This window comes from Anopheles ziemanni, chromosome 2 (genome assembly GCF_943734765.1).
Source record: "Anopheles ziemanni chromosome 2, idAnoZiCoDA_A2_x.2, whole genome shotgun sequence".
NCBI lineage: Eukaryota > Metazoa > Arthropoda > Insecta > Diptera > Culicidae > Anopheles > Anopheles ziemanni.
In genome coordinates, this window is record NC_080705.1 from 58099174 (window position 1) to 58120348 (window position 21175).

The 21175-nt window shown below is 44.5% G+C and overlaps 2 protein-coding genes across 3 annotated transcripts in view; both read left to right on the plus strand.

The window, feature by feature from the left end:
* The first annotated feature begins 5687 nt into the window (after window positions 1–5687).
* LOC131291253 (putative phospholipase B-like lamina ancestor) lies at window positions 5688–8697 on the plus strand. The gene is made up of 3 exons (XM_058320479.1): window positions 5688–6272; window positions 6338–6604; window positions 6674–8697. The coding sequence occupies exons 1-3, from the start codon at window positions 6163–6165 to the stop codon at window positions 8373–8375; spliced, it is 2079 nt and encodes a 692-aa protein (XP_058176462.1). The 5' UTR covers window positions 5688–6162; the 3' UTR covers window positions 8376–8697.
* Window positions 8698–11722: 3025 nt separating this feature from the next.
* Window positions 11723–21175, plus strand: part of LOC131293225 (protein alan shepard) — a 196621-nt gene continuing 187168 nt past the window's right edge. For both annotated transcript variants that reach the window (XM_058321341.1, XM_058321415.1), the window contains exon 1: window positions 11723–11906. The gene's annotated coding sequence lies outside the window, so the exon portion shown is untranslated. The remainder of the gene's footprint in view (window positions 11907–21175) is intronic.

The window sequence follows — 21175 nt, forward strand, 5'->3', positions numbered from 1 at the left end:
TGCTCTAACTAAAGAATCATGAGCACAATTTGTATCCATTTTTGTAATGGCACGACATCCTTATTGGGGCAGTACTTTTTAACCTTTTTTAATGGACGATGTATTGAAGATTGAAGATCTACCATTTGTAATACCGCAGGGTGCGTTTTTCGTAAAATCTGTATCGTTTGGGTCGTCGTGCTATTGACAGGACAATTGTAGGCCTGTTATGAACTTCTCTTTTCCAGCAGGTAGTTCAGCTCGCAAACAGATTACGACAGATTCCATGAATTTGATCGACTGGAAGATTGCAACTGATCTTGAAATGCTGTCTCCAGGCTTCGTTGGACAGGTGGAATTACAAGGGAGTATTTACTACGAGTAATTGCAGCTATTATATGGTTATTTGTGGAGCTCATTTCCGTCGACTGATGGGAATCGAACAATAACTTGTATAACCGCCACTCGTCCAAGCCATTAAGGAACGTATTACACAGATTGTTTTGCTGTTGCCATAACTGAAACTCCACGTGTGATGCAGTGAAGGTTTATTACCCTAAATCCATCACCGATGTTCGAGTGCAGTGTTCCCGTGTTCCGACTCCGCCGGATGCCTTCCAACGTACACGTTCGCGTGTGACCGAGCACGAGTTTTTGGCGGGAATGGTTTAACATCTGCAAAGTCGCCGTCTACAACGACTCTCTATACCAAGATCGGGAATCAACTTGGCTCTCGTTGAATGTTTTATGTTTTGTTTTGTTTTGTGTAGCCACACTTGGCAAACGTTTTGCCAACCTCGAAACTTGATTCAGCCAGGCTGGTTGCACGCGCAGTGGCGTGTGTCGAGTCGGGAAGCTGTGCGAAAATCGGCGCCGTGTTGGCGGAAAATACTTCCGTGTTCCCGTGCACGGTCCATTGCGTTGCGGGAAACGGAAATCAATCTACGGTTAAGTTAACTTTGCATTAATTTTTTCGTTTCCTATTGCCTGCCTTTGTAAGTTTGATTGACTTGGGTGAGGAAGTTGCTACTTGACGATCGTGCCGCATATGCCAGTGAATGTGAATGCATGCAGTTACTTCCGGTCGGGCCAGGGAATGCTTGTGGTTTTGCTCCGGTTCAACTAGGTCATGAAAAATTCCGCCGAAAATGTTATTTACGCTCCCACTACAATATCGCTACGATTACGAAGCTACCTCGTCATGTACCAGGGGGGAAAGGCAAGAAAAACAGAACAGAAAATACATTAATTTTCACTTTTCACTACGTCCCTCTGGCAAATCGTTTCCACCTAACCCACCCGCCCAGAAAGGGGGTGTGTGTATGTGCATGTGTATGGTTGCTGGTGTGCCGAATGGTCGATCACGATCACACGATCGTGGTAGGCGGCAGGATTGTTTTTGTTTAATTTTAGAAAAGTGCCCTCGACGCGACACGCCGGCAAGGAATGGGAATGGTCGTCTCATGCTGCGCTTGTCGGCTTCACTCTTCACGTTGTGGCCCGTGCTGTGGGGGTGTTTTTACCTCCCCTCATTGCCCCCGCCTTGAGCCACCCCGTGTCCCCGGAAACTCGGGTACCGGACCAATGTGCAACAACGCCATCAGTCGAAGTCGCTCGGTGGCCGGTGCTAGCAGTTCATTTCCATACTCTTGCGTGGTTGGTCGGAAGTTGTGTCCCATTCATGGGGAAGAAGTGCATCGACAAATCCTTCGAAGATATGAAAAAGAAAACCTTTGTTACTAACAAATTCCAACCATGAATGCAACATCACAAATGCAACGAAATACTAGCATTGTCAAAACGATGTTCATCTGCCAAGAAATAACATAAAATTTAACGTACCATCAGCCTAAAAGCAGAGACAAAGTTTATACGAAAAAATAAAATAAAGTGAAGCAAACTGAAATGTGAATATTTAATTTACAGTGAAAATACATTTTCACGTAAAAATACGAGCACATTTTCAAACACTGAGTTGCAACAACTGCACATTCCTGCTGTTATCAAACGCATCACCTAGACGTAGGGGTGCTTAAGTGATCGTGTGTGTGCGTATTATAATTGGGAAATTAAGTGTAGGCTTTCTGCTACGAGTTTTGCACGGGTCAAACATTCGGTCGATAACCCAGAAAATATATATTTCGGGAATAGCAAAAACAGTGCATCGCATAAATACCTAACTGATAAGGACGGGCATTTTCATCGACGGAGAAGGCGATCGTGCCCTACCGGGAAGGTGTGTAAGAAATATATTTTGAATTTGTTGACAGTTACAAAATAAAATGTGTATGTTTTAGATGTTTTGTCGAAGCCTCTGATCGTACTTGTACATTTCAAGCGACCACGCTTAATGTATAGGAATAATCCAGAGAGAAACCAACACTGATTGAACATCAGAAAATTATGCTGAGTTTAGTTTAAGATTCCAGCAAACCCAAACAACATAAAGAACGACAAGTAGATGAAGAGTTGTGTTCGCGTTATTATAAACAAACGCCACCCCGGGTTACGGCGTATCATATGTCTAGCTTATGATCGTGTATGAGTTGGAGACAGGCACGCGACTCCATGCGGAATATTTTGTCTATCCAAATCGGATTGTGCGACGTCTTAGCCACAACCGCGTTCGAGGACACCGGGGAAGGAGCGCCACGTGTTTGGGTTGACTGAAGACACATGCGTGAACCAGCTGCTTTTCGTTTGCTTCGTTCCAGTCTGTTTACAGTCGACAAAGTGCCATCGTGGCGGTTCTCGCCCTCGCTTTGAGGATTGTCCCGTGGAAACTGTTGGCGTTGCTACGTGGTGGTACTGTGTGCTGTTCTTGGGGCCGTAATTTCAACAATGTTGTTTGTTATCGCCTTTTTTATCGCACGATCCACCGATCCAGGTTCGTGCAGCACACGGCCATACGTTGTTCTCGCACATGCGCCACATTTCACCTGTTCGCTCCGCGGGACGCTTAGCAACAACGCTACTCTCCAACAAATTGGAGTAGACTAGATGTTCCAGGTGCCATGTCAGCAACAAGCTCCCCTTAAAGTGTGGGGAGAATGATAAATGGGTGCTTCCTTGATTCATCTGTATATCTTCAATCAGTCTAGGTTGTTTATTTCCGTAACTCGGGGGCAATCTATCATTCGCTGAGACGATTCCTGCAGTTGATATGTAGTTCTTAAGTAATTAAATACGTTTCTCCGCAATCATTTCATACAATCATTCATGTATCTCTCCGCTGTATGTATGTTTCTTGCAGGGCTCCACAGTGCACGGCCGCTCCCCACACGCCTCATTCCAATGGGTTGATACGTCTACGATCGCACGTGAGTTCGGGCCGTCAGTAGAACGAGCAGTAGCATTCGTACGAGCCGAAGATCCTCTGTTGCTTCCGGGAGCGGATAGGAACCTACCGTCACCAGAGTTTATCCAGCGGTTCCGGTAGCAGGTACTACAGGGGTTTTCGCCCCTTTACGTCATCACGATTTCACATGCGTTCGATCTACGTTTACACTTCAACCTCATTTCACGTGATACCGGTGCCTTCCACCGAATGTCTGAAAGATTCAAAGGCATGCTGATAAGAGTGCACACCTTGTGTTGTAGCGATGAAAATTAGTTCAGCACTCAGCGGGGGGGAGGCGGTTACATCGGGCTGTATACCGCGCATGAGGTTCGGGGCGTGTTCTACACGCGCCACTGGGCAGAACGAGGTTTAACGATCGCCCTTGAGTAGTCGAGCGGTAGCTTGAAAGAGGGCGACGGCAATGTACGACTCTGGCGTTGATTTGCTACTCATTTCCGCAGCATTGCAAACACCACTCAAGAGGATCTATTTGTAATCAATTAATCGCCACTGTTCGCAAACGTGGCAGCAGAGGGACTAGGTTGTTGATCGAACATAATGTGATCGTTAGTCATGCAGGAATCGATTTTGATCGTTGACATCACAGCTACAGCTTCGTCGATCGAAGGCTTAGGGTTTTCCGTCGTGGCACCTCCACCTCATAGATGCTGTCGCGTGTACATTGTTGTGTACTAAACCAAATGTTCTGTTTCTTTGAGAGAAATGTTGGCATTTTGCCCAGGATCTACTAAATGCAATACAGGATCGCTGGCAATGAGTGAGCTAAAGACCAAAGAAAATCGTACAAAACCCAAAAATTGTTTTGTAACAATGATCCTCATGGTTCTTACATTTCTTGAAGAAGCTATAAATATGGAACTATGTGTACTCTCATACTTCCTTAGGTGACTCGAAGTCTGACGAAGCTCCATCCAAAACCGCTTACGGTCGCTTGGCCAACGACGTCGTTTTCGCAATCCATCTTCCACCTCAATTTAGGCCTACCACGCCTCTGTCTTTCGAGACAGCCTAAAAGAACTATATGCAGGACCCACCGGAGCCTGGCGTGTCTTATTGGCCCGTAGAGCTCGACAGTATATCGTCTTCTCCATTGTCCCTCCTCCCATACGGGGCCAAAACTCCTCCTGAGCATCTGCCTCTCGAACATGACTAAGAGGGTTTCGTCAGATTGGACAGAGTCCATGGTCTCGGAGGCGGGTATGTGAGCACTTATGTAGTAGCACTTATGAATGTCCGGTATAATCCCAGCTTCGAATGTCTTGACAAGTATTGTGAGTGGAAGAGTTTTCTGTAATATGACCGGTTAGCACCCTAGATCAAATTTCTTCTTCGAGCTGACCTTTGACCTAAGATAGGTGAAAGTTTTGGACGACTTGAAAAGAGCGTTCACCTACTTCCAAATGGAACTCTGTGTGGTGTTGTGTTATTTTGAACTGGAATGTTAGCAATTATTGTCACGACGTAGCCAGATGTGTGCCCAACGTAAATGAGATACGGCGGCAGCAAAACAAAGCCCAATAACCGGTTTCTGTGAATCCCCCCCTGTGACTCATCGTGGCTGTTGTCAGAAGAGATAAGACGAGTATTGAAAATTTCCACTGAAACTTGAATGAATCATCGCGATCTTCTGCGCTCGAGCAGACTTTTGACACTTTTCCGGATTCTGCCATTTAACACCTTCGAATGTGTGATGCTTAAGTGGCGTAAAGATCGCAGAAACGTGTCGCAATCGGAAAGAGTAGCTTACAATACTACTCCAGCCATAAATAAGCGGTGCCGTACGGTGGCAATATGGTGTCATCGGTTAATTAGCGTCTGGGGCCCAGTACGCCATTAGAGCGAGATAAAATAACCACCAAATGCAAATTTGTTTCGATTTACACATGTGTTACCACATGCCCTTCCGTGGCCGAAGGATGTGGTTTCGCGATTGTAAACAATAGTATGTGCCGCCTTACCTCGTATTCGTTTCACTTCGGTAGATTTTGGCACATTAGTGTCTACACAGTCGTCTGTCTAAACGGGTAGAGAGGGTTTTCCTAGCTATTTAGTTGGTTGATAGTGTATGTTCTCCCCACTTGCTTGAGGGAGAAGGGTTTGGTGGTCCATGGAAGAAGTTCGACGGTTCTGATAGGGATTATCGTTAGTGAATGGTCCATTTTTGTTGGAGATACAACTCTAGCAGCAGTTTGAAGCGGAAGTCATTTGTACTCCACGTGAATTACCACGATTTGATTTGCGAGTTGATTTGGGTGCTGAAAAATTCATTGAACCCTCTGACCACGCTAGTACCTTTACTGATTGTGTTATTCTCTCTCTTTTCCAGATTGCGTTCAGTTGTTGTCCATTTGCCCGATAGATCAGGGTGCGATTTCCGGGTATCAAAGCCTGGTTCTAGTTCGGTAGTGGAAAGGAAACTGAAGACCACGGTTTAACCGGTGGTTAGTAGTTTCGCATTTTGCATCCCGCCCACCCGATCACCGAAATCCACCGCAACCGATTTCCAATGAGAGTAGTCCAGCGCCCGTGGCATCTACCAGCGGCGTCCCTACCGGCAACCGTATCCCTGAGGGAACTGTTCTGCTACAGCTTCTACGCCGTGTCAACCATTCTGCTGCACCTGTACGCCATCCTACCGCTGATCATCGCGGACCTCAACTATAGCCCACTGAGCTGCTGCCGGCAGCCGTAGATCGTTTGCAGGGAACGGTACACCGGGTTCCCGTACACTAGAGGCACAAAGGGCTCAATCGATCTCCACCGACGTGTGCGATCCATTCCATTAGTGAACGTAAGGTTTCCGCTCGGAAACGGCTGTCATCATGTTGAAGGTAGTAGGAGCGTCTTGGCATAAAACCCGTATAGGGACCTACATCCTTGCCGGTGCACTGTTGCTAGCTATCGCCGCCCTCTTCCTGGCGGATATGGAGCGGTAAGTCCCACAATGGGAGCTGGGAAAGAGAAAACAACAATATATTAATGGAATTTGTTTTGCAGACCTAACTACAACGGTACGTACTGTGCCACGACCTACTGGGCCCGCAACTCCGGCTATCGGATGGAGTTCTGGGGCCAGCGGAACGATCTCGATCACGTACCGAAAGGTGTCGTACGTGCCTGCTTCCGGGACAGCGTCCTCACGAATGGATGGTCTCAGCTGGAATTAGAATCTCAGGCTTCTTATACCGATTCGGTCCAAGCGTATTCGGCCGGTATGATGGAGGGTGCCCTGACCTGGCACAATATTTACATGCACTGGTTAAAGTAGGTATCAAACAAAGGTGAATCAGGTTTGTGGAGCATTACTTACCAATCTTATTCTTTTTATTACAGTACGATTGATTCGGTTTGTTCGCGTGATCCCGAGTCGGAAGAGTTTTGCGAATGGTTACGCGGCTTGATTACGACCAACGTAGACACGGTCAAGAAGATGGCGGACATGAAGGGTAAACACGACCACTACTGGTACCAGATTGCCCTGTTCTACGACCAACTCGATGGGCTCGAGATTGGCTTCCGGAAGGGTGTGAAACGGTCGCGGCTAGACTATGAAATTCCCAAGCAGGATTTCCTGCTGATGAACGCAGCAGTGGACATTCGCGATCTGAAGGTGTACTATACCAACTTTCTCATGGAGGACAGCGGGCTCGAGCCGGAACCGGCGAAGGGAATGATGCTACTGAAACTGCTCCGTCAGCCCAACGGTTTGTCGAAGGTACTGCTCGGTCACACGTCTGACGGAAGCTACTCGTCGATGCTGCGCATGGTGAAGAAGTACACGCTGCGGTATCACTTTTCGTCGGAGGTCTCGCGGGTTCCCAGTTTGCCAAAGGTCGATGGAAAGGAGGAGGAGGAAGATACGCGCGTCGTTCCGGGAACACACATTGTGTTCACCGGTTATCCGGGTGTGTTGGCTTCGTTGGATGATTTCTACGTCATCACAGGCCGGCTCCAGCATCGGCTCGTGGCCGCCGGGGTGAAGATGGAAAACGATCACGTGAGCCTTTGGCGCAAAATCGACTTGGTGCGATCGGTTTCGTTGGCCCCGCGGGTAATGGCTGCGAACCGGTTGGGATACAGTGGTCGCTCGTGGTCTCGCTATTTTGCTCGCAATCCTTCGACCGGAGTCAAGCAGTGGTTACTGATCGACATGACACGTTTCGGGGTGATGAACGCCAGCGACTCGGAGCACACGACACCGCCAGTTTCACTCGAGCAGGGAGAGGATCAGTCGGTAGAGGAGAACGAAATCCCGACCACGTTGGAGCAGGAACTAGCGGACGCAGAACACCCGCGTGTAGTAACGAAGCGAATGGACGATTACGTGGACGATGATTTCAAGGACCCACAGTCTCAACCGATGCGAATGGTTACGATTCCTACTGATGTCCGGACTAGCACACTGTCCGCCAACGGGGAAACTGTTTTCCGGCCCGGAATGTTTTGGGTGATCGATCAGCTACCTGGGCGTCTACATGCGGAAGATGTTTCGGAGAAGATCACCACGGATGGCTACTGGCTCACGAATGGGGTGCCCTACTTCAAGGAGGTGCTCGATATTGGACAGGTGAAGACGAACGCTACTAACAACACGCAATCGATTGCAAAGATCCTCAACAACATCACCGATCTGGACATGCTGGCCAAGTTCATTCGACAGTCGGCGTACAGGGGCGATCTCGACAAGGACCGACCGGCCGCATTCGGAAACATCGATCTGAAGCTTTACGGCGAGGCGAGCGATGGCGGTCGGCAGTTCCGTGCGTATTCGGGACCACTGTACGATCAGACCGGAGGACGCATTACGGGCAGCACGACAGGGCAGGCCGCCAAGCGAAGTGCCCTCGAGCGCCTCGAGCAGGAACCACCGACGACTGTCGAGGGCGACCAGAATAAACCGAAAACAACCGGCAGTGTGTCCGTAGCATCACAACCGTTCGACTGGAGTCGGATTCTACCGTTCGAGGCACGCCATCATGGCCATCCGGATGTGTGGGATTTTGAGCACATTACTCCGGAATGGGCCTGGATTTGAAGTTTCCGGGGACTGAAAAGAAAATTTAGCCAATTTGCCTTATCTGTGATGCCTGCAATAAGCAATTAGTAGAAGCTCAGTGACGCAGTAACTTCTCTCCTCACGCCATCCAAACTATTGTCTTCCGATTTACCCTACCGTTAATAGTGAATTTTATGTGCCTTTGACTACGATACAAGAATCTTCCGCAATAAGAAGTTTTGCAATATTAGATAAAATAATAATTTAACGCCGTGTCTATTGACCGGTCTGACCGATTGGAAAACCATTTTTAAACCAAATTGTTCACATAACTTATGACACAACAATGCAAAATCACGGAATCGTACCACAGTTTTGTTTTGATTTGTTAAACGAAAGAAATACACAATTGGTTTACCGAACAGCTGATTGCGGTAGAAATGGCGACGGCCGTGAAAATGAATGGGGTTAGTAAACTGATCGCGAATAATTTTACCGTAATCTTTTTCCACGAACCCAAAACCTGCACCGGGAATAAACACAGCGAAACTTTCTGACAGCTCGCTGCGTATCGTTCAATTTTCCAGAAAAGACCGGCCGGTATCAAGAGACAGATACCGTGATGACAGTCGCTTGATATCGCCGTGCGGTTTCGGTGCGTAAATCTAGTTGTCAAAGGGTAGATTGTTTCTCTATTAATTTAGGATTAGAATTGAGGTCGAAGTTTTCTGCTACACGTTTTAATCGGTACGGAATCTCCGTTTCATAGATGCATTCGTGAAAATACTGGAAACAGGTTTGTAGTCTAGTGTTCTTTTTCCCTATCCGTGACTGTTTTCATTTCGTTCGCTCTTGCCGGTGCTTAGAGAGAGCGAGACAAACGGTTACTTCGCGCTGCCGCCCGATTAGCTGCGCTCGACTGTTTGGCCGACTGTAGGGAAAAGTGTGGCAAAATACACCAGCGGGGCCAAACGTCCTATGGGTTTTCATTTTACTCTTTTACTGTATTTACCACAGAAATTAGTATAGACCTAGATCCTTCCGTTCCCTAACGGTAAGGTTAATATGTGTCGGGATGTTTCCTAACATTTGAATTTGGAATAAGTTTAGAAAAAATTCAAAATATTCAAAATCGTAAAGTTGTTTTTTCTTAGTTCTTTTCGAATTTTCATAATTCGTTTTTTAGAAAGATGTCGATTAAAGTGCGAAAAATTGATGATTCTTGACCCGTGCAGGTGCGTACTACCACACTTTCCCGTATTGTGAGTGCCAGCTCGGCGCGACCCGTCCCCGCAGCGGCCTCAGTGTGTTCTAGCACACTATCAGAGAAGTGCAGTTTTAGGTTTTTTGGCAGTAAACGTCGATCCGACCGACGGGCTGTAAACCGAAAGTATACACGGCGACGTTGAAAAACGAAAACGACGACCACGACGGCAACTACCGTAATCACGGCCGTGAAAACGACTACTAATCGCAGTTTGGAGTGCATTGCCTGCTTGAATATTGGTAGGAGGCAGAATATTTTCCGACCGAAAGTGAACTCGAACTGCGCTGGCGACGGGCAAATCTAATTTGTCCCGTTTTTCCGTGCAGCACGGTGTGTTGTGTAGACCTGCCCGTCAGGGATGTGTTTGTGTGTGCACCCGTTTTGTGACGTCCCGCATCCGAAAATCACGTGAAAACATTGTTTTTAAAGTGCACCGAGGGGCGTAGTGGTAAAATACTTTTAAAACTACACCGTGGAAAGCTGGAATAGGAAAATGAATTGGTAGTGTTTTTCAGATGAGGAAGGGGCATTCACAGTCCGCTCCGGCCCCTCCCGCAGGCCCCTTTCGACGCTTCGTGGATGTATTACGCATACAGAAGAAAAAAAAAATCGAAAAACAAAAAAGTCATGCGCCTGCGTGCGGCATGCGTTTCCAAGGCGAATCTATGTGAAGTGTGATGGAAAAATATTTTGCACCGCGTACATTGACCAGGACAGCATCTGGCCCCATGGGCCACCCGTATAAAATGTTACAAAAGCACCCACCCCGAAATACAGGCGCCGACGAAGGAAGATATCTAATCAAATTTGATCACGCTAGCGGGCGAGTTATCTTACGCTTCCACCCGTAAGCCGTAATCCGGGGTCCGCCTATGTGTGCGGCTATGCGGGTTGTTTGATAAATTGATAATCCTCGCGTAATCAACCGACGTGAGTACCAACATCCGCGTTTGCTGCTTTTGTGTGCAGCATCCTTCAATTAAAAGGAGCTCGCGGTCCGCGGTTGCTGTCGCTCTGAACGCGGCTGTCAGTTTTATCCATCTCCCTTGTCGGTCGCGGTACCCCCCTTGCTGCCGCTGGTGCTGTGTGTGATAAACGCAACTGACAGAAGTGCTGTCAATTTCACGAAACCGCGGAGCAAATTGAATGGAATGTTGTGATGATACATTTTTTTTCTTTTAACGCCTTATCACGTGGCTAGGGCGTATTTTTATGTTTTTTTAAACATTTATAATACCGGCTTGAACAATGTTTTGGAGGAGATTATATTACTTTTTGATTCACAAAATAATCTTTTCGAAAACGAAAACAAAAACTCGTATAATTTATGACGTTATCGGTTGTTTACTATTTTCTTACCTGCATTCTTATCGGATTGAATGTTAAGACTGGTGAGGTGCGGTCACCTGTGTAATCATCTGTGTGCTGCAAAATGCGAAAACATAAAAACAAAACAAACTGCATCGGATCCTTTGCTGTGATGCGTGGTGTCTTGCAGTCGTATGCACTATCGATCCATCGTCGGGACAACCGTGAACGGGATACGTTCTAGGTGGACACTTGTTTTTCTTTTTTCATGTCCGTGTGCCGTGAACGATTCACATTTTCAGAGCGCATCCGCGCGGACCCGCGTTTGATGCACTGTCATTTAGCGGCCATTAATTGAGCGCCCGGACGTGTGTGAGTTGACGAAAAAATAGATACGATCGGACGCAAGTTTGCACCAGCAATAAATAGCAGCTAATTGTGAAGGTGAAAAGATTGGAAAATAGAAAATACTAGCTTCGCAAGGGCACGGTCGACCGGTGCATTGCGGTGTTTAGGCTCGGGAAGGATCAGCTGACCAGCGGTTAACGGGACAAGGCATGGGACTTTTGGAAGTGGTTGCTTTCTTGCCCGCAGCCAACCCGTAGCGTCGAAGTGTCTGCTACAGTGAAAGTATTTTTATTGTTTTATAGCAGCAGCATAAGCAGCATTCGCAGCTTTCGCGATAGCAGCAGCAGCAGCAGCAGCATCTAGCAGTCGAGTCAGCAAGCAACAACCTCCAATCGTCGTCACCATCCCGTGTGTGACGATAGAAGTTTGACGGTGTGAAAAGTGCAGTGAAGTGACAGTGAGTACGACACGCGCCGACTTCCTTTGTGTGTCCTGTGTGTGTTTGTGTGTGTGTGTGTATTTGCACGAGCCGCTGTGACTAAAAATTACTAGCTGCAGCTCTCTGCATAGTGCAAGTGCATCATAAGAAGACATTCGCGAAGCCGCAAGGAAGCACAGTACCAGGAAGGAGTGAGCCAGTTTCAACGGTAAGTGGCCGCTTTTTTTCGCCTGTCATTCTTGAACCGTCAGCAGGTGGCCCATTCTTGTCTGGCTTCTAAAACTACACTTTCTGGTTAGATTATGTCATGTTTAATTTTATAGAATTGAAATGAAAAAGATTACATCAAGTATGTCAAATGTTAGGTTCGGTTTTGTTAATCTTTAAACATTTTTTGGGTTATGCATTTTTTCAATGCAAACATTATGTGTAAGTTTATCAAAATTTGTAAAATATTGTATTAACTTTTCTTCTTTTTTCTTCGGCCTATCCATGGATACATAAGGAGATATTTTTTAAATATCCCAACAATACATTTTAAACCGACTAATGTCTTGATTAAAGTATATTTTTTGTTGTTTGGCCTCTGTTTTTTAACAGACCTCATATCGCACAATTGTGTATTTTTTATAAAACTACTGATAAAAAATCAGAACAGAAGAGAAAATTTAAAATGTTTATTATGTTGATGCCCTTGCAGGCCGATTGTGTGAGATCTCTCCTCGTAAGAAGCTTGCGAAATCTGAAACCAGCAATAGCTTTTAATTTTCAATGTTTGTCACCAATGTTCATGTCACCTATTCTAATTGCACTGCATTCTATAAAACAAAAATAAAACCGTCAATTGTAGATTACTTAAAAAGCGAATTCAAATGTTTTCAGCATTCAGTTTTTTTAAATGATATTTTGATTTTAGTTTAAATGACAGTTTTTTAAAATGCATTTATTCTACGAAACTTTTCTTATTTGGCGTAGCGACCGTCTGGTCATGCTTAACCATTTGAGTATTTTGACATCCCAACAAATGGCTGGTGCTTCAACCAACATCTACCACTTTTAAATACATATTCATCATTTAATTCAGCATGTAATTTCCAAATAAACATTTCGGATCTGCACCGATACATTATCCAACTCCAGCTTCAGCTGTCGGACTCAATCGTAGAGAAAGGAGTTTTTATTAATTCGCTTGAAATTGGTTTGATTAAATTTTGTGTGTTTTGCTTTGGTTAAACATTGCGTTGGCATGGACTTGGAGAATGATACTTTTATTTTAAATATTGCTCAAAAACTGAATTACATTAGGGTTGGCTTCGGAAGAATGTACTTAAAAAATAAAATTAAAATGAGTCCTGTTTTCACATGAGTACACTTGCGATTCTCAATTTCAGCGCAGTTCAATTTTCATCCGACACCATTTTGTTTGACCATTCCGTTAAATGGCACACCAAATGTCAGCTTGCGGTTGTTCGGTGATGCTTTGGGTGGTGGTAATGGAAAAGGTATCTTGGGGCACTCGCGTTTGGAAGTTTGGGAACACATTTTGTTTACTTTGAGTATGCTGATACCATTTATATGGAAATTATTATTTTGTTTGTATTATCCCTTTCCGGACAATATTAAAAAAATGTGTGGTGAACGTTAGTACATTCTAAATTTCAATCATTTCCTGGTTCAAATATTTGAAATGTGTAATAAAACTTATGTTTGAGTTCTTCTTCAAACCATTCCACAAAATATTATTACAGATAGGATAAAAATATAGCAAACATCATGCCATAGGCTCCGAAAATGCTTGAACATAAAAATAAATTTTTACTAGCTAAAAGCTACATTCAAGAGTCAATAATTTTCCAACATCATAAAGTCACGGTTTCGATTTGCCATTTCGCGCCACGTACCTCCATCCTACCACCTTCGGATTGCCGTGCGAGCTGACCCATTTCGGGCAACAGCATCTTACGATAATTCCTTGGGCCCCTCCGTCGTAATTCCGTGCCGTTAAGATACGCCGCACGATCCTTCGTCCTTGCGTGATGGTTGTGGTTAAACGGAAAGATTTTGCAGTAGCGGTGGATGGAGTTTTTATGTCCCTTTCTTCCTTGCGGACGGCAGGAAGCATCCATTGAATTGGTATTGACATAACCGCCGTTCACTGGTTGGGTTCCGTCCGGATCTTGTCAAAATCGAAAACGTGGTATGAGGCCGGCTGATCCGATCCGATCGATACTAAATAGGTTTGATATATTCTGGAGTATGAAAATAACGGCATGATAATGCGAATCGGGGTGGAGGGATTCATACTTGCATTCGGTTTGATGTCTATTTTTTTAAATGAAATTTTAACTAAAGTTAGTTTTTCCACACTTTCTACGGATATCTTTGTTTGTCGTTTGTTAAACATTCCTCCGCTAACGGCCGGCCAAACAATAGCCATCATTATGACGTTTGTTGAATCGGAAGCATTATTTAGTGCAGCTTCCTAAAGAATAATCCGACTCTGGTGGGCCTAAGAAGAAGGTGTTCGGTTCGGTGAATACTTCCCTTTACCGAACCGAGAAAATAACAGATTGTGAAAAGTAAACTTTTCGACCGTCACACACCCCTCCCGGCTCCTTCAAGCGGGTGCCAAATAATTCCCGCCGTAGTACAGTACATTTCTTCTTGGATTCCCGGCAAGTTCTTCCCTTGCTGTTGGTTAAAGTTTTTCGACGGGTCCTTTTAATGTATTCTACCGTTTCTGCTCGAAGAACGTATAATTAAATTGGCAAACAAAAACCATCCAATAAAAGCGTCAAATACAGTCGTGCCAGCGAACGATTCAGTGCCACCAGCCTCCCCATCCCGGTCCGTTGCAGCAATACAATCGAGAAAATGCGGAAGCGATCCGATTGCGTCTCGTGTGAAACTTTTTGGCGGTGGGTGAATTGTTTCGAGGTGCCCAAGAAAGGAAGCCATTTTGTGCGAGCTCCGTAACTTTTCCTCGAGCTCCTTTCGAATCTTGAAATCATCGAGCGTAAAAGTTGTCTGGTCTCTAGGCTGCTGCTGCTGCTGCTGCTGCTCGGGTTAACGAAAGTTTGTGGCCTAAAGTGCCCAAAGTTCGGCATTACTTCGGCCGAGATTAGACCCCGCATCTCATTCCCTCCCCGCATCTTGACGGGAGCTTCCATTCACATCCCGCTCAAAGTTGTTCAAACCGGAATGGATGTATGTACGTGCTTTCAAATGCGAACGAAATAATTCCGCACTTCGCTATCATTATTATCTATTGTGGCCAGGACGCTCTAGGTTTCAGCACGGCAGTTTCCAGTCCGGTTGAAGAAGTTGTTCGAAGCAAACGCCCGATTGAAAGTTCTGCTCCGGGTCAATCCGGGTCCGGTGTCCTTCGGTCATCATTTATGATTATCGACCGGAAATCTGCCACAATCTATCCTGCGTTTTGTCGGTAGGACCTGGTCGCCAACTTGCCAAGTGCTTGCTTGGTTGGTGCTCCTTTTCCGGTACACTTTATGGTACACATTATCGACGTGAGTTCGAAAGAGGAAAATACTAAACTCAATGGCACGGAATCCAATTCCAAATCGTCAGTGGTCGGCACGTCACGGGCGGATATGGGGAGGGGAAGAGAGAAATACCTGGGTACTTTGTTTAGTTCCGGAGTCTTCAAATAATTGGTTTTACCTCATCGATGCTCGAGTGCTGTCGTAAATAATTGCTTGCTCCGTAGAGGATCCTGTATTCGTTTTTGGCGCTTAGTGACCATTCCAAAGGACGTAGGAAAATATTTTTAATCGATTTTGTTAAAAGTAACGCCTATCGTGGACGCCAAAAGGAGGCACTACTAAAGGAAATAATGGAACTTCCTGAGAATAAAACATATTAGGATTTTTTACCGATTAGTGATGAGAAAAACAATTCTTTTTAGAGATTTACTTCAACCATCCTTTGGGATGATAAACGTGAGAAGCAGTTATTAGTTTAGATTCCTTAACAGGGATTTGAATACTAAAAGAGTGAAGGAGCTGCTAATCAACGTAGAGGTAGTCGTAATAAGGTCGACGACACTTTCTCTCTAGTTTTTCTCTTTACATTACTCTCATGGGATTCGAATCCCTATTAAAGTTTTAAATCCCTGTTTGATGTTTTGAGATTCGCTACTATTCGCGAATTGAGATTCGCTACTTGTGATTCTAATCGCTGTGGAAATTTGCAACTATTTTACTCATTCATTCAGAGATTTGTATCTCTGTTAAGGATTCAAATAAAAAAAAGTTAGATTCTATTCACTCAATAGTAAGATTACGACTCACTTATCATATTTTCAAAACCATTAGCAAGTTTATCTTCGCAATGTATTTCTCTTGCATTAGTTTTCTAACGCTTTCAGTCAGTACTGCTTGCCGGAAGGTTTATCTATAGGAATAATATGTGATCCTGCCTATTCATAGCTTTGAAGAATCACTAATCACTAGTTCAACCGAATTGAACAAATCTAATTTAGCTTCGAAGTTTGTCGATTACCTGTTTGGAGTGCCCCGTACGAGGCCTTTCAATGCCATACGGTGGAAATACCTTCTTGATAGGAAACATGCGCGTCCTTATTTGGTATTGAGTTTATCTGGTTAATGATTCTGAACCGTCATCGAGCCAGCACTCCTGCATGAGTTATCTTTAATCAGAAATAGAAAACGAAGCTCGAACTTATTTTCAGCTGGTGGAAAATAGAATGATCGGTAGACGAGGGGTGGGAAAGCGTGGAGAAACCGAAACAGGGTCCAACTGATCAACCGATTACGCCAGTTTCAGGATTTTGGGGGACGCTCGAAGTTTGAACATGCTGATGAATGGAGGGAAGCACCAAAAAAAAAACGGTGCGAATGAAAAGCGCATGTTCGCGTTGTCGGGAGCGGAGCTGGGTGGTGGTGTAGTTTTCAGGGGGAAAATTTGGGGCCCGGAAAGCCGTTTTTTTCATCCCTGGAATAACCCCCGGCCGCATGGTGGTGTTGGCGGGCATAATGGCTTTCCGCTCCACTTGCCAATCTTACTTATCTGAAGTACCGTGAAACCACGGCGAGTTATCGCGACGGTGTGGGAGTGGGCTTGCAGGATGCCTCTCCAGGCAAAGGTGGAACGGTTATATGGGACGGGTGTATCCCGTCGGTGAACGAAGGCAAGTAATGAAGTAATGGAGCATGCGGAAATGGGGCGTACTTCAGGGACTATGCGTACATATGTATGCGTTACCGGAAGGGGGTAGTTCGACAGGAGCGACACCGGGATGTTTGTAGAACGTTTGCTCAGTAAGGGCTTCACCGGAAGTGTGGTGGAAAGCGTGGCACCCCCTTCTCGCTGAAGTACGTTGATGGAACTACCATCGGTCCTAAGGTTTCGTGCAGTATTCACCGAAGGTGTGTGCACGCACACGGGGCCATCAGTCGATATAAATGGTGCACCGAATGTGAACCAATCAATATCAATCATGTTCAGTGCTGACGAATTGAACCTCGATGGAAGCCATTCTGGGCGCATGGAATTTCATTTTTAGAGCGAAATAGGTAATGGCTAACGGGGAGAATTTGATGAATCTATACTCTATCGTCTATATTAAAATGGCACTAGTTACAGAGAACTTTGGATAGATGTTATTGCTGGATTAATGTTATTTTTGTTTACGAAAGGCTATTCTACTTAATGCGATATTGTTTGGGGTAGTTAAATTCATTTATATACATAGAGAATCCTGAAACCACACATCCATGAAAGTTGGTTTCTTACAGCAATGTTCGTAAGTATTATTGTACATGGTGCTCATCCATACTTATGAAGTATATTTTTCATTTGTTCACATTTTCCTTTCTCATTATCGCATGTCGAGGAGATTGGATGCGTGCAGAGTCAGAGCCCTATATTTAACGCCCTCAGTTTTGTATCAAATTTTATATATGCTTAACCTTGCCCTTAGGAGATCATTTCAGTTAGTTTGTGTTTACAAGCAAATTTGCAAAATTTAGTATTTGTTTTTGTAGTTTTTACAGAATAGCTGGGGGTGTATTTCTACTTATGGCCTAGTATTTTAAAATCTAACTTAGCACTGTAACTGTAAATGACTCATGTATTTGTCAACTTTCAAAGTATGCGCAAATAATAAATTGCTCATTACTAGATGAATTCACGAGTTTTATAGACTTCGGGGATGCTATTAAAAATATTGTAAAACATTGTCCTCTTTTACGAAAAATAAACACCTGAAACCAGCGCAAATTGTCCGTATTTCCACCAGGCTATGTTCAGATTTGTGCTTTTTGCGTCGGGTGATGTTTTTTAATACCCTTATAACAGGAGGACTTTAACTGTGATCTTTGCCCAGCATTTTACTACCAAATCGCGTTTGGAAGAAACATTCCTTACTCGCAAAGTAGAGATTTGTTTACTTTTTGCTCTGTTGTACACATTACATGTGAACATTATGCTAAATTCTAAAATGAAAATGATCAACCAACTACAAAACTAATTTGGTAGAACTTTGCGTTATTGCACGAGGGGGCGGAAATGCCCTGTCAGAGCCTATTTTGACAGTAAAAGTAAAAAAGAGCATAATGTTGCACCTTACGATGTTCTTCGTTCACATTGAAAATATCTTGTTCTAAAAGTTTTGGAATCACTCTTAGACAAATTATTGGTAAGCGTTTTAAACCAAATGAACTCACACTGTAACAGGTTTCTCACTGTAGAGGGGGGGTTTCTAAAATATATGTCTCGTTCGCATAGTAAAATTCAAACACAGATTTAGTGAATGAGCTAACCAATGTTACTTATCTAGTTAATAAATCACGACAAGTCGCAATAGATATTATCTGTTTTTTTTACAATCGCCTAAAAGCTATTTAACGCGGTCTAATGCAATAGGAAAACTGTTATGTATTTATATGTATATGTAGTATTTACTTCTAAAACTGACGAAGGAGTGTAAATCTTTTCTATGATTTAGTTACAATCCGGTAACTTGCGTGTAGCACTCAAGAAATCTAACGAGTTGTACATTATCTTATCGATCACTAAAACCGAGTGGACCCAAAAACATGCCAAGGTGAGCAGCGAGAGAACCAAAAAAGTTGTACCGCATTTTGTCGAAAATAGATCAGATATCGATGAGTCGATTTTCTCTACACAGCTAGCCAAGAATATCTCCTACAGGAAGTGACATTCGAACTCTCGAGGGGCTGCTTGGAGCGTGGAAAACCAACTGCCCCCGGAGCATGCAAAGACCCCACCTTCACTCCAGTTTTGCGGAATTCTGCAGGAGGTGGCTCTTCCCGGTTCCGGATACGGACGTCTAAGGATCGGGATGGTGGGTAAAAATAGCTCAGCCGGGCTTCTGCTTGATGCCAGCTTTCCCGGTGGCGACATCGTTGCCCAAAGCCGTCCTCGGCTGAACGCATTTTCCTGGTTTCGCTGGTTTTTCCACCCCCCACCACCTAGCGGCGTGCTCTGAAATATGTGTAAGCTCCAGGAACTCTGGCTCCGGATCGGAAATGAGGCCATATCCTCCCCGATCGTTTCGCCATGGTTGAGCGGGGAAGGCTGGCGTACGCAAGCAGAGTAACATTTACTGTCCCGCACAGGACAACTATTTTTAGCTAGCCTCCTCCTCCTCCTCTCCCTCCTCGGTGAAGGTTTTCCTGGAACGACAAAAAAGTATGGTGGCTCTGCTGATGCTCATTTTACCAGTCCCCTCCTCTCACCCTCCGTCGTGGTGGTGGTTTCGTAGCATCGTGGGCCACTTTCGGTACATTGTTTCTGCCTTCATTCTTGGGCTCGGTTGCGGACTCGGCTAGCTTCGGTGTTGGTGTTTTAGTTAGACAACGAAGTTGGGGTTCGGTGGCGTGGCTAGGGGCTCCGAAATATCCTGCAGGATGTGGCCGCTGTATGTGCGCTGTCTCATTCCGGCTTTCGGACCGGTAGCCGATGGATGCTGGGAAACATTTTTCTTTGTACATATTTTTATTTCCATCGCTGCAGCGCTTTTCCGGCGCGGAGTGGTGGGGTACGCGATGGAAGGCCGGAAAAGTTCCGCAACCCCGCCGGACATAGTATCGTCGCGCCGCAGCACATGGACAGTGTGTGTATGTGCGTGTGTGTGCTTGTGTCAGTACGTGTGTCTGGTACCGTTGGGATCGGACAACAAAAGTTGGAAGCATAATTGGTCGTACAGTTCCGTTCCATCATGGTCGCATGGTCGCATTTGAAGACGAGCTGGGAGAAGTGCTGTCCACCCGTATCTATCTCTATTATCCTTTTTCATTCTCTCACTCTCCCTTTCGCTTTCTCTCTCTCTCTTTCTCTCGCTGTCTCCTTCCGCATTGTGTGCCAATTTGCATGGCTTTCATTTGCATAGGGATGCAATAAATTTGTTCTTTTCTCCGACACGCCATGCTGCCGATGCTTTATGGTGTTTCATAATGTTTTGTCGTTGATATTGAATAATTTCTCCAGCCATCACTTTACCTCTCCCCGCCGCAACCACCCCACCCTCGGTTCTGCTCGACTCGACTGATTTATCTATCGACCCCTTTTGGCACCCCCTGGGCCGCCGGCGGTGATTTGGGTGTAAAAATAAAGTTCAAAGTTCAAGTGGGCAATTGGTTTGCCCATATGGGATGTAGTTCCATAAACGAAGGAATAGTTTCGAATTTGTCACTAAAATGGTGTGTCACCGATTTTGACGTTCGATTATTAATTGGCTAAAATAGGTAACCGCAAAGTGATGCTTTATAAAACTGTCGATGAGTTTCTCCTGATACATTTAACTGACGGAGTTCGATAATTACTGCATGCATAAACAAACGTGATGTGAAATCCGAGTTTCCCAGGTTTGAATAAAGTTTTTCTTTAGCTGTTTATTTAGAATGTATTCAATTTAAAACATGCTGTTAAGTTCTCCAATGTCAAGGTTTACAGTATTTTGAAGGCTTACAGGATTGATTGCAAGTGAAAAAAATAGAGTTAATAATATATTAATACATATCCAATGAATACTGTTGTATACTTGTCGATGTTGCTTAATTTATATTGTGTACATACAAAATATTGTGACTATATGACTGATTATTGGATCTTACCGGTTGACAGACATTCCAGAAAAATCATATACGTACATGGATTCTTAATTCCTACCCATAAATAATTAATGAACTGTTTCGTATAAATAATTAATGAACAAATGTTCTCATTAAGATTATTTAAAATGGTTGTAGAGAATTTTCGGATGATCTTCGTTGATGGTGAAAGGAAACGTTACACTTCGAGCCTCAGATTGCCACTGTTTCATCTGTCAAAATTAACTCTTTTGGCTTAATGTACAGTTAATTTGGCTTAGTTCTTAAGTATTTGTTATTCCTAATTCGTTGATCCTTTTTCATTTCCATTAATAAACGAAATGAATGTAGGCAAACCACTCAACCTAAATTTTCAACAATG